The sequence below is a fragment of the Otolemur garnettii genome, unplaced genomic scaffold (assembly GCF_000181295.1).
Source record: "Otolemur garnettii isolate 467f Iridium unplaced genomic scaffold, OtoGar3 scaffold00014, whole genome shotgun sequence".
Classification (NCBI taxonomy): domain Eukaryota; kingdom Metazoa; phylum Chordata; class Mammalia; order Primates; family Galagidae; genus Otolemur; species Otolemur garnettii.
The window spans coordinates 15,123,565-15,135,470 of NW_003852409.1; the positions used below are offsets into that span (position 1 = coordinate 15,123,565).

Here is an 11,906-nt window from a genome sequence, read left to right on the forward strand (position 1 = left end):
CGCCACCTTAGGTGTACGTGGCTGGCGCCTTAGCCGGTTGAGCTATAGGCGCCGAGCCTATATTATGAAAATTTAATACAGACACACTGAGAACATATAATACAGAATAACTGCATTTTATTTATATATGAACAAATCTAAGTAATTCTGCTAATGTGTTATCATCAAAAGCAGTGGAGCAGGGAATGTAGCACTGTTCTTTCTCTCCATCAAAAAAACTTCAGCCGAGTCTGTCCATCAGTTCTACCAGGGACTTTTTCATACATAAGACGCTGTTTTTTGAATTGTGGTAGTTGTGAGGACATGAAACCTGTTAAAAGGAGATAAAGAAAAATCATTTTATTGCTTATCATAGTAAAGTGTAGCTATTTTTTTAAGTCATTTTCTTGTCTCTCCTCATCTATCAACAAAATGTCAAAATTTCTAAACTGTGATAAAATGATAACTCTTAAAAACTATGTCTTGGGTGGTGCCTGTGGCTTAGTGGGTAGGACACCAGGCCCATATACCAAGAGTGGCAGGTTCAAGCCTGGGCCCGGCCAAACTGCAACAAAAAAATAGCCAGACGTTGTGGCTGGGGCTATAGTCCCAGCTACTCAGGGGGCTAAGGCCAGAGAATCACGTAAGCCCAGGAGTTGAAGTTTGCTGTGAGCTGTGATACCACTGCACTCTACTGAGGGCAATAAAGTGAGACACTGTCTCTAAAAAAATAATAAAATAAAAATAAAAACTATGTCTTAAACATAAATGGAGCTGTACTTAATGGTCCAGTATTTTCTTTCTTTCTTTTTTTTTGAGACAGAGCCTCAAGCTGTCACCCTGGGTAGAATGCTGTGGCATCACAGCTTGCAGCAATCTCCAACTCCTTGGTTCAAGTGATTTTCCTGCCTCCGCCTCCCAAGTAGCTGGGACCACAGGCGCCTGCCACAATGCCTGGCTATTTTTTGGTTGCAGCTGTCATTGTTGTTTGGCGGGCCTGGGCTGGATTCGAACTTGCCAGCTCAGGTGTATGTGGCTGGTGCCAAGTCTTAATGGTCCAGTATTAACAATTAGTGGTTTTTTTTTTGACACAGCACCTCAAGCTGTCCCCTGGGTAGAGTGCTGTGGCATCACAACTCACAGCAACCTCCAACTCCTAGGCTCAAGCGCATCTCCTGCCTCAGCCTCCCAAGTAGCTAGGACCACAGGCACCCACCACAACGCCTGGCTGTTTTTTTTTTTTTTTTTGGTTGTAGCCGTCATTGTTGTTTGGCGGGCCCGGGCTGGATTCCAACCCACCACCTTAGGTGTATGTGGCTGGCGCCTTAGCCACTTGAGCCACAGGCACAGAGCCAACAATTAGTGTTAAATACACATTTTTCTATGCACCTGACTTGTACAACAGTTATTCTAAATCTCTTGGATTTCATTTTATTTTCAGTGAAATGAGAAATTATACTGTGTGATCTTTAAGATCATCTCGTTCCACTACTTTTAAGTAAAACAATCTAAATGGTTTGGGACACAGCTCAGGCAGGGCTTCATAATTCTGAAGGTTTTCAGTAGATTAATTAATCCTTGGTAATTAGGATATGAATTATAGGCTTACTTTGACTGCCTTTGAACCTAAAACAAAGACATACCATTTGATATTTGTGTATCTGTCTTTATGCTGAGAATTTGTACAATTCTTTCAGGTTTTCTTTGTCTTTTTAAGTTTGTTCTTGTTGTTGAGACAGAATCTCACTCTGTTGCCCTGGGTAGAGTACCATGGTGTCATAGCCCACAGCAACCTCAAACTCTTGGACTCACATGATTCTCTTGCCTGCCTCAGCCTCCAGACTGGGACTACAGGTGCCCACCACATTTTCTTATTTTAGGAGAGATGAGGTCTCTTGCTCAGGCTGGTCTCAAACCCTTGCGCTCAGGTGATCCACCCATCTCAGCCTCCCAAGGTACTAGGATTACAGGCATAAGCCACTGTGCCCAGCCTTTCTTATTCTGCAGCATTTTTTTCCACTTTGGGTATCCTCCTTCTGATGAACATAGGGTCATATTTCTTTTTAGGGAGGGGTTATGTGTTTAGGAATCTATCTAAATTCATGTCTTTAAAGTCATATTTGGAAAGTACATCTCTGACTCCAATTAAGGAGGTAAAGAATCCTTAAATAAATAATTAGATGAAACACAGAGAATGTGAATGATGACAGGCCCCTAGCTGCTATGGGAGAGCCTGGACTGGCACCAGTAGCATGCTGGTGTTTCACTTGGGGTGGTATCAGTGGAAGGAGTAAGGGCTGATTTGCAGAATTTGCCAAATTCTGTGGTATGAAGAGTCCTTCTATGGCTGATGTAAAGTACTATTTCTTTTCTTTTCTTTTTTTTTTTTTGAGACAGAGCCTCAAGCTGTTGCGGGGTAGAGTGCTGTGGCATTACAGCTCACAGCAACCTCCAACTCCTGGGCTCAAGCGATTCTCTCCTCCCAAGTAGCTGGGACTATAGGTGCCTGCCACAACACCTGGTTATTTTTTGGTTGCAGCTGTCATTATTGTTTGGCAGGCCTGGGATGGATCTGAACCCACCAGCTCAAGTGTATGTGGCTGACACCTTAACTGCTTAAACCACAGGTGCTGAGCCTAAAGTACTATTTCTAAACTGACATTATTTTATATGTGATTAAAAATACATTTATAACTAAGTCAATGAGTTAAAATGTAGGTAGATGTCTCTTTATTCCAACCATGTACCTAAAAGCATAAATGCTAAAATTTATTACAAAATAATTTCTGGCCTAGTACTCTGGGAGGCTGAGGCAAGTGGATTGCTTGAGCTCATGAGTTTGACACCAACCTGAGCAAAAGTGAGACCCTGTTTCTACTAAAAATAGAAAAAAACTGAGGCAAGAGGCTCACTTCAGACCAAGAATTGGAGTTGCTGTGAACTATGGTGCCATGGCATTCCACCCCAGAAGACAGCTTCCGATTCTGTCTCAAAATAAAAGGGCGGTGCCTGTGGCTCAAAGGGGTAGGGTGCCGGCTCCATATGCCGGAAGTGGTAGGTTCAAACCCAGCTCCAGCCAAAAAAAATATATATATTTCTGGGATCTTCTCATTGAGAAAATGGGGGGATTATCTTATATACTGGGGTGCCCTTTGTTGAAGAATATATAGTAATTCACATGCTTAATTTGTTTCAGAGTAGGAAATGAATGGAATTTTTATCTTATAAAAAATGAAATTGGTACAACCAGTTTATGAAATTGGTACAACCTTTATATCAAAATGTAATAAGGCACAAAGAACTCAGACTAATTTCATGAATGCATATATGAAAATCATAAATACTAGCAACCATATTTAATAGCATATTAAAACAATCATCCCTAAAAGGTGAATTGCGTTGATCACAGAAATGGGCAAGTGGATTTAATGTTAGTAAACCTGTAACTATAATCTTTGACATCAATGGTCAATAGAGAAAACACATCTGACTTTTCCCAATAGATGCTAAGAAGAATTTGGATGGTGGCTCCCATAGCTCAGCGGGTAGGGTGCCAGCCACATACACTGAGGCTGGCAGGTTCGAACTCGGCTTGGGCCAGTTAAAACAACAATGACAACTGCAAAAAAAAAAAAGCCTGTAGTCCCAGCTATTTGGGAGGCTGCGGCAAGAGACTTGCTTTAGTCCAAGAGTTTGAGGTTGCTATGACTTGTGATGCCACGACACTCTACCCAGAGCAACATAGTGAGACTCTGTGTCCAAAAAAAAAAAAGAATTTGGATAAAATTCAACATCTATTCCATACAGAAGTTCTTACAAAACTAGAGATAGAATACTTCCCATTAAAATTAGGAATGAGGCTTGGCACCTGTGGCTCAAGCGGCTAAGGCTCCAGCCACATACACCTAAGGTGGCGGGTTCGAATCCCCAGCCCGGGCCCGCCAAACAACGATGGCTGCAACCAAAAAAAAAATGGCCAGGTGTTGTGGCGGGCACCTGTAGTCCCAGCTACTTGGCAGGCTGAGGCAGGAGACTCGCTTGAGCCCAGGAGTTGGAGGTTGCTGTGAGCGTGATGCCATGGCACTCTACCCAGGGGGACAGCTTGAAGCTCTGTCTCAAAAAAAAAAAAAAATTAGGAATGAAACAAGTTATGATTAAATGAGAGCTAATCCAAGTTTTGTGAGTCCTGAGGCTTATATAATTTGGGACGCTCTCTTTCAATAAAAACAAAAGAATACAAGATTTTCTGAGGCCCTCTCTAGCCTCACAAATGGGCCTATGGAAAAGAGAAGCTTTGAAGCTTAAGCTTCTCCCCCATTCCTCATCCTTATTTTCCTTTCCTGGTAGGGTTACCTTTGTATGGTCATTAGAATTTAATTTTTGTCCTAGGTGCTTGGGCTATGCAATAAGAAATGATACTGAAAGAAAGGTAGAATCACTAGAAATAAGAAAATAAGATTATCCTTTTATTTTTATTGATTTGAAACAGGATCTGCCTCTGCCCAGGCTATTGTGCAGCGATGTAATCATAGCTTACTACAACCTCAAACTCCTGGGCTCAAGTGATCCTCCTGGCTCAGCCTCCTGAGTAGCTTGGACTATAGGCACATGCCACCATGCCTGGCTAATTTTTCTATTTTTGTAGAGATAGGTCTTGTTACATTGTCTAGGCTGCTCTTGAACTCCTGGCCTCAAGTGATCCTCCCACCTTGGCCTCCCAAATTCTAGGATTATAGGCCTGAGTCACTATATCTAGCCAAAATTGTTCTTTTAAAAATTTGATATGATTATATGTTCAGACACCCCAAAACATCCATCAAAACAGAGTTAACAGCAGTACCTATTTAATAGAATTGGCAGAATTAAAGTAAACGATCCACATAAAGGGCTCTCAATGATGGCTGGTACCTTCTAAGCTCTTAATGTTACCCACTTAAATATACTTGCTGCACAAAGAGGTTAATTTGCTGATTCATGGATTCCTCTGCTTAATATTTATTGATTTTAGTCTTCTCCTTCACTTATGTTTTTCTTTTTACTTTTAACTTTTTTTTTTTGAGACAGAGTCTCAAGCTGTTGCCTTGGGTAGAGTACCATGGCATCACCACTCACAGCAACCTCCAACTCCTGGGCTTAAGCAATTGTCTTGCCTCAGCCTCCCAAGTAGCTGGGACCACAGGTGCCCACCACAACACCTGGCTATGTTTTGGTTGCAGCCGTCATTGCTGTTTGGCAGACCTGGGCTGGATTCAAACCTGCCAGCTCAGGCGTATGTGGCTGGTGCCTTAGCCACTTGAGCCACAGGCACCAAGCCTACTTTTAACTTCTTAAGTTGAATGCTTAGTTTATTTAAAGCTACAAGAATTTGATATACCACATATTTTCTTTGCATTTATTGTAGGGTTTTGATTTTCTCTCAAAAGTTATTAGAGAATTTTTAAGTATAGTAATTAAAATAACAATTTTTTTTAAATTCGGAGGGTTTTAAAAATCTTTTGAAATAAAATTTGAGAGTAGTTGTATCAACTATTGGATAGTTGTTACCTGTTTTGTTTTGTTTTTTGATTGGTTTGTTTGTTTTTGAGACAGAGTCTCTGTTGCCCTGGCATCATCATAGCTCACTGCAACTTTAAACTCCTAGGCTCAGCCTCCCAGAGTGCTTGTATACAGGTGTGAGCTACCACACCTAGCCAGTGTTACCTGTTGATGATTCCTCATCTCTTGAGTTAGATGAAGATTCAGGATGCCTTTTCTGTCCTACACATTTGCTGGTTCTTTGGTAGAAAGAATGTCTATTTAATTCTTTTGGATTTACATTAGACCCAGAAGCACAAAGTAAATCCAAACTGGGGACAGATGATAATTTTCTCCAGAAAGTCTTTTTAGTCCCAACAGCTGAAGTTTCACATGTGAAGTCTTCTAATTCATCCAGCAGACATTTTTGCTGAGTAGTGAATAAATGATCTTTCTGGCGGTACCATTTGTCATGTGTGGTTTGCTCTATACCATTATGTAAGTTGAATGAGTCAGTCTCTCGTTCCCATAACTTTTTCTTAGAGTTCCAATGAAGAAGAGATTGAGAGGCTTCTAGTGAAAAGAGAGGGGCTGACACTTCTTTGTTTATGAATCTTTTTACTTCACGTGTTCCTTTTTTCTGATCCTGCATAAAATTCGGAACAACTCTCTTCTGAATGTCAGTTGGTGATATTACAGTTTCACAGTTAATTTGTGTTAGGCCCAAAGAAAAGATATCTGACTCTGAATCATTCTGGGTTACAAAGGAGTTACAGGCTGCTCTCCTTGATTCTGTATCAACTAGAAAAGGATTATTATTCTGTACTATATTAGGGTTACAAGTAGAGTCTTTCCAGTAGCTAGTCTGATTGTATGAAGTCACAGATGGCGAAGTGTATGGCATTTCTTTTAGTTCCATAAAGGAAGAGTTATAATTTGAAGTAGTGTTTATGTCTTCCTCTCCTATCTCTTCTAATTCCGAATATTGGTAATAGTCATTATGTTCTTGAATGACAGAGCCAGAAGAATCAGAAGCTGAACTCTGAGAAGTGAAGGTACCACTCTGATTCCCATTTTCCCATGGTGATGAAATTTGAGGTGATTTTGTTGTGGAAGAAGAACTAATCTTGAATAAGGAAGTGATGCTACAAAAATGCTAAAAAAAATAGAAAATTAATCATTATACACTACAAACAAGTTTAGTAAACATAAATAATGATGCTTATTTATATGGAAAAAAGGAAAAATATAAGTAGTCTACCAATTATTACAATGATTCTGGTATTAAGAACATAAAATAATAAGTTTCTTTTAAAACAAAACTATAATTTGCATCTATTTTCTAATCACTTAGAATTGTTAAATAGCCTATTTTTCAGAACAGTTTTAGGTTCACAGCAAATATAATAGAATTTTTAGTTATATATTGTCTTCTTGATAAAAATTTTAAAATATTACCAATACAGCTAAAGTTCTTTTTACTGGTGTGTCAATATTGGAAGAGGTATTATAAGGACATGTTAATAGAGTACATAATTGAGTTATTTGTGGGCATAATAATATTTCAAAATGATTCAAAGTGTGACAAACTATGCTGAATTATCTATATAAGAGAGCCTCAAAATTTATAATATGATAGCTAATGAGAATTCTATATGAAGTATAGTTCAAGTAAATTATTTCTTTCCTGTGTGAAGTCCAAAACAAATTTGAATACCTTCATTCTGAAAAACCTAAGGTAAACATAGACCTTCAAATTGCAAGACAATAAACTCATTTAAGAATATTGATCTCAGGCGCCAGCCACATACACCTAAGGTGGCGGGTTCGAATCCAGCCCGGGCCTGCCAAAACAACAATGACGGCTGCAACCAAAAAATAGCTGGGCGTTGGGGTGGGTGCTTGTGGTCTCAGCTACTTGGGAGGCTGAGGCAGGAGACTCACTTGAGCCCAGGAGTTGGAGGTTGCTGTGAGCTGTGATGCCATAGCCCTCTACCCAGGGGGATAGCTTGAGGCTCTGTCTCAAAAAGAAAAAAAAAAAGAATATTGATCTCAAACAACTAACCTTTAACACTTTCTCTGGAACTTCAGGCAGGAGTTCCTGAAGTTGACACAAAGTTGCTATTAATATCCAGTGCAGGGAAGGTCCTTTATGTAGCATGAGCTGAGCCACCAGTGGGTTAATACATGGAAAATCAAGTAAGTACATTTCTTCCTAGAAAAGAGTTTAAGGAATAATCAGCCAACGGTCCCTTGAAAGTGATCCATTTTATTCTACTCACTGCACCAGATCAAAATTTTTGTCATTGCATCTACCACTCAATTTGGGATACTTGGGAAAAAATAAATGTTACCAGAAAAGAAATTCAAGTACATGTGTTTATATTTGCCTTGAAAATATTTAATTTATACATGTAGAAAATAAACCTTAGATGGTGAAACTTCAAGCCAGGACTTATCCAACCATTCATGAGGTTCTCTCTTTGAAGTCATTACACTGTGGTCAGCAATCTGTCGAATTATCAATGCTGTCTCTTCTACTCCTGGGGCAATTATAAGCTAAAAAAAATTTTATATGTTAGATTATTCAAAACATTATGAAGTAAAATGTAGAACTCAAAATGGTTTGTAATTAGAAGAGAAAATTAAAAAATAAATTTTAATTTTTAATACTATATTAGATATAATTTATTGATTTATCTATGTGAAATCTAGGACATTTTATTTATGAGTATAACCAATTTTTTCCTTCTTTAAATATGATATCATTATGTTTTTTAATTTTTAGAACTAAATTGTTTCCACTTTCACTTGGCATTTATTAATAAAGTCTTTAAAATATATTTAGTGTTGTATTTCATCTCTAGAAAAACAGCAATTTGAATATCATTAATAATGTTTTCTAGTTTGCATGGAAAAAATGACCTACTTTTTAGAATATTATGTAAAACTTGAAAAGCTTTTGGAATAGTCTGACCCATGTAGAAGCAGACATTTGCTTGGAATGGATTGTTCTTGGGGAGTACTCTTTCACCTCTGAATGCCTTTTTAGGAGCATGCTCTCTCTGGGCCATGTCATTGTACCTGAATACGGTATCACTCACTGCTATCATATGCCTGGCATGTAGAGGAAGAAAAAATTCCTAAAGCGTATCTTGCATATAACTATTTACTGTGAGCTGAGGAGAGAAGTGGCTAAATAAGTGGTCAAACCTCACTTGAATGGATAAATGAGACAAATTTACATTAGTCATTAATTTATTTAGATAATTTTTCTAAGAATTTTATTTCCTGGTTTAGTATACATCACAAGATCAAAAGTATCAAATAAATTATTTGTTGATTTTCTTAACAGGTTTGATTGAATTCTGCTTAGTAGTTGGATGTCAAATGTTTTGGCTTTGTACAAAGTACTGTGCTAACTGCTACAGGTTTAATGAGAAAAAAGACCTACTTCTTACCCTTTAGGTAGAAGTACATGAATAAATACTTCATACTATAATAAAGGTACAAAGTACTGTATTACTGGGAGAATGGGACAAGAAGAGTTTTATCTTGAGAAGGTATGACTGGAGCAAATTTCTTAAGAGAGCATATTTGAGCTATACAGCTAAAGATAGACATAACTCTGACAGCTTATGGTAAGGGGATGGAGGGAATAGTATTCTAGGGGAAGGGCAGGCCAGAATGATATGTTTATGCAATGTCTGGGAGGTGACAGTGTGGGAGGCATATTTAGAAAGTGGTGAATAAAATGATATTAAAGTAAAAATTAGTAAGGGTCAAATTGTGGAGGAATTTGATAGAGGGTTTTTGAACAAAAAATTTAACTCAACAGCAAATATTTATCAGAAGCATACTATGTACCTGGCATTGTGCAAGGTACCAAGAATGCAAGCGTGAATAAAGCTGTTTCCTTAACCTTAGAAGCTTATAGTCTAGGGAGTGAAATATTCACAACTGTATTTCAGAACTGTAATTGGTGTCTATATATGATAGATTGGAATGGGGAAAAAGTAGAAACAGAAATTAGTCAGGAAACTACTTTCAAAGCCAAGTGAAAGTCAATGAACGTCTGAATTTTGGGCTACAGCAGACATAGTAGCAAGAAAGATATATTATAGAGACACTGCAGACTTAGATTTAGCTACTAATTATATTAGACTAGTAATGCCATAAACTAAGCCTGGGAAAGGATGAGGGGTGGTGTTTTGGACAGGTAGAGTTTAAGGTTCTCAAGGGAGATTCATGTGGAGATTTCTAGTATATAGGTGCAAACCTTAAGAAATGTCAGGAAACATTTAAGAATTATACTCAGAAATGAAAGCTGTGGAAGCATCTGAGTTGGTAAAGAATATAAAGTGATAACAGCAGAATGCTGAGCCCTGAACTTGGACAAATGTCTTAATTTCAGAGCAGGACATTTTAAAATAGGGCCAAGCTTACAATTGTCAAAATGTGGAAACCAGCTCAGGAATGGATTAACAAGCTGTGGTATATGGGTATATGTATACCATGGAATACTATTCAGCCATTAAAAAATTATTCTACAAATTCATTTACAAAAATTATTCTTGTAAAGCATCACAAGAATGGTGAAGCAGGCTCGGTGCTTGTGGCTCAAGCAGCTAAGGCGCCAGCCACATACACCTAAGGTGGCGGGTTCGAATCCCCAGCCCGGGCCTGCCAAACAACAATGATGGCTGCAACCAAAAAATGGCCAGGCCTTGTGGCGGATGCCTGTGGTCCCAGCTACTTGGGAGGCTGAGGCAGGAGACTCGCTTGAGCCCAGGAGTTGGAGGTTGCTGTGAGCGTGATGCCATGGCACTCTACCCAGGGGGATAGCTTGAGGCTCCGTCTCAAAAAAAAAAAAAAAAAAAGAATGGTGAAGCATTAAGAATCTTATGTACTCAATTTTGATATGACAATCAAATGACCTAGTACATGATGGGGGGGTGGGGAAAGGGAAGAGCAGAGAGAGGAAAGGTAGGAGGGGGATGGGGGGGTCAGGAAGTGTGACACACCTTTTGGGAGTGGGACACAATTATAAGAGGGACTTTACAATAAAAATAAATAAAATAAAACAAAATGGGGAAACGCAAAGAGACTGATTAAAGATCACCAATATATTACCTTACTCATATGCCATAAAATTTCCATATTATACCAGACAATGACTTAGTATATCTTTCACAATGAACATTTTTGATCAAAAAAATATTTATTTTTATTCATATCCTACCATGTTTTAAAAAATCTACATAGTACTAAAGAGATAAAATATGATTTTAAATTTATTGAACTTAAAGGCTTTTACAACAGAAGTTTAAATGGTAAGATACTTATCAATTTTAAAATGTTGTTAGCATTCTAGAAGTTTTAAATTCACTCAGTTTTTTTCCACTGGGCATTTGAATACACTTTTGATTTATGAAATTTACTTATGAATAAATATATAGGAAAAGAATACCTTTACATCTAGTTCTTCAGAGTTTAGCCCAGATGAAACCAAAGCTGCATAAATCAGTGCTAGGTGATGAAGTGTCTTTTCTCTAAGTTGGTACCTACAAAGAATAATATTTTTATACTTCTACTCATTTGACATCTGATTGTATTTATTGAAAACTCATATTTTGTTTTCCACATTTCATAATATTATTAGAATAACCTGAGATAATGTTATTGCAGCAAACTCATATTTTTTTCTGTCCACTCTACACTCTTTTGAAAAAACATTTCCACCTTCATTCTTTAATAATCCTGGTAAATTTAGGGGATGCTGAGAGTACATGAGGTATGCGTTGTGGCAGAAGTTTAACCCATCCCCTTCTTGGGCCCAGGGATGGCTATATGAACAAAGCTTAGCCACCTAGACTATTCCATATCCTTAGGCAAAGTAACGGGTTCAGATGTGAACATATGACAAGTGTCAGAATACCTAGAATCGTTCCTTGGGTGTTTTTCCTGAACTGTTAGAAAAAGCTTTTTTTCTCTCTCTTTTCTTCTATGGTTTCTAAGCAGGTCAGCTGTGAGTGTTGAGCTGTGGGTAGATAGTTCTACCACTTTTACTCACTTTATGTACCCTAAGCAACAAAGTAAATTACTGGTTCATATTACTAAGGAGTCCGAAGGAAGACACTGTTGGATCCAGAGACTCAAAAAACCTCATTGAGATAATGGGACTCTTTATGTCTTGGCTCCTTTCCTTTGTATTGGCTTCTTTTTTAGGCAGGTTCTTTCCATAAGAATGGCTAATAAGAGTGGCTCACTGCACCTAAACTGTACAAACACTGTGATTTCTGCTGAACACTTGTTTTGAGTGGGGAACCTGCAGCCTTCTAATTTCAAGATTTTCTTTTTGGCTCGGCGCCTATAGCTCAACCGGCTAAGGCGCCAGCCATGTACACCTAAGG

At 38.2% G+C, this 11,906-nt stretch overlaps 1 protein-coding gene across 1 annotated transcript in view; it reads right to left on the reverse strand.

Annotated features, from left to right (window-relative positions):
* Positions 1–209: 209 nt before the first annotated feature.
* CUNH9orf84 (chromosome unknown C9orf84 homolog) overlaps positions 210–11,906 on the reverse strand; it is an 87,670-nt gene continuing 75,973 nt past the window's right edge. Inside the window, 5 exon segments of the mRNA XM_003785386.2 lie at positions 210–310; positions 5,680–6,649; positions 7,559–7,708; positions 7,921–8,052; positions 10,964–11,057. Of these exon segments, the coding sequence (XP_003785434.1) occupies positions 210–310; positions 5,680–6,649; positions 7,559–7,708; positions 7,921–8,052; positions 10,964–11,057 (1,447 nt within the window).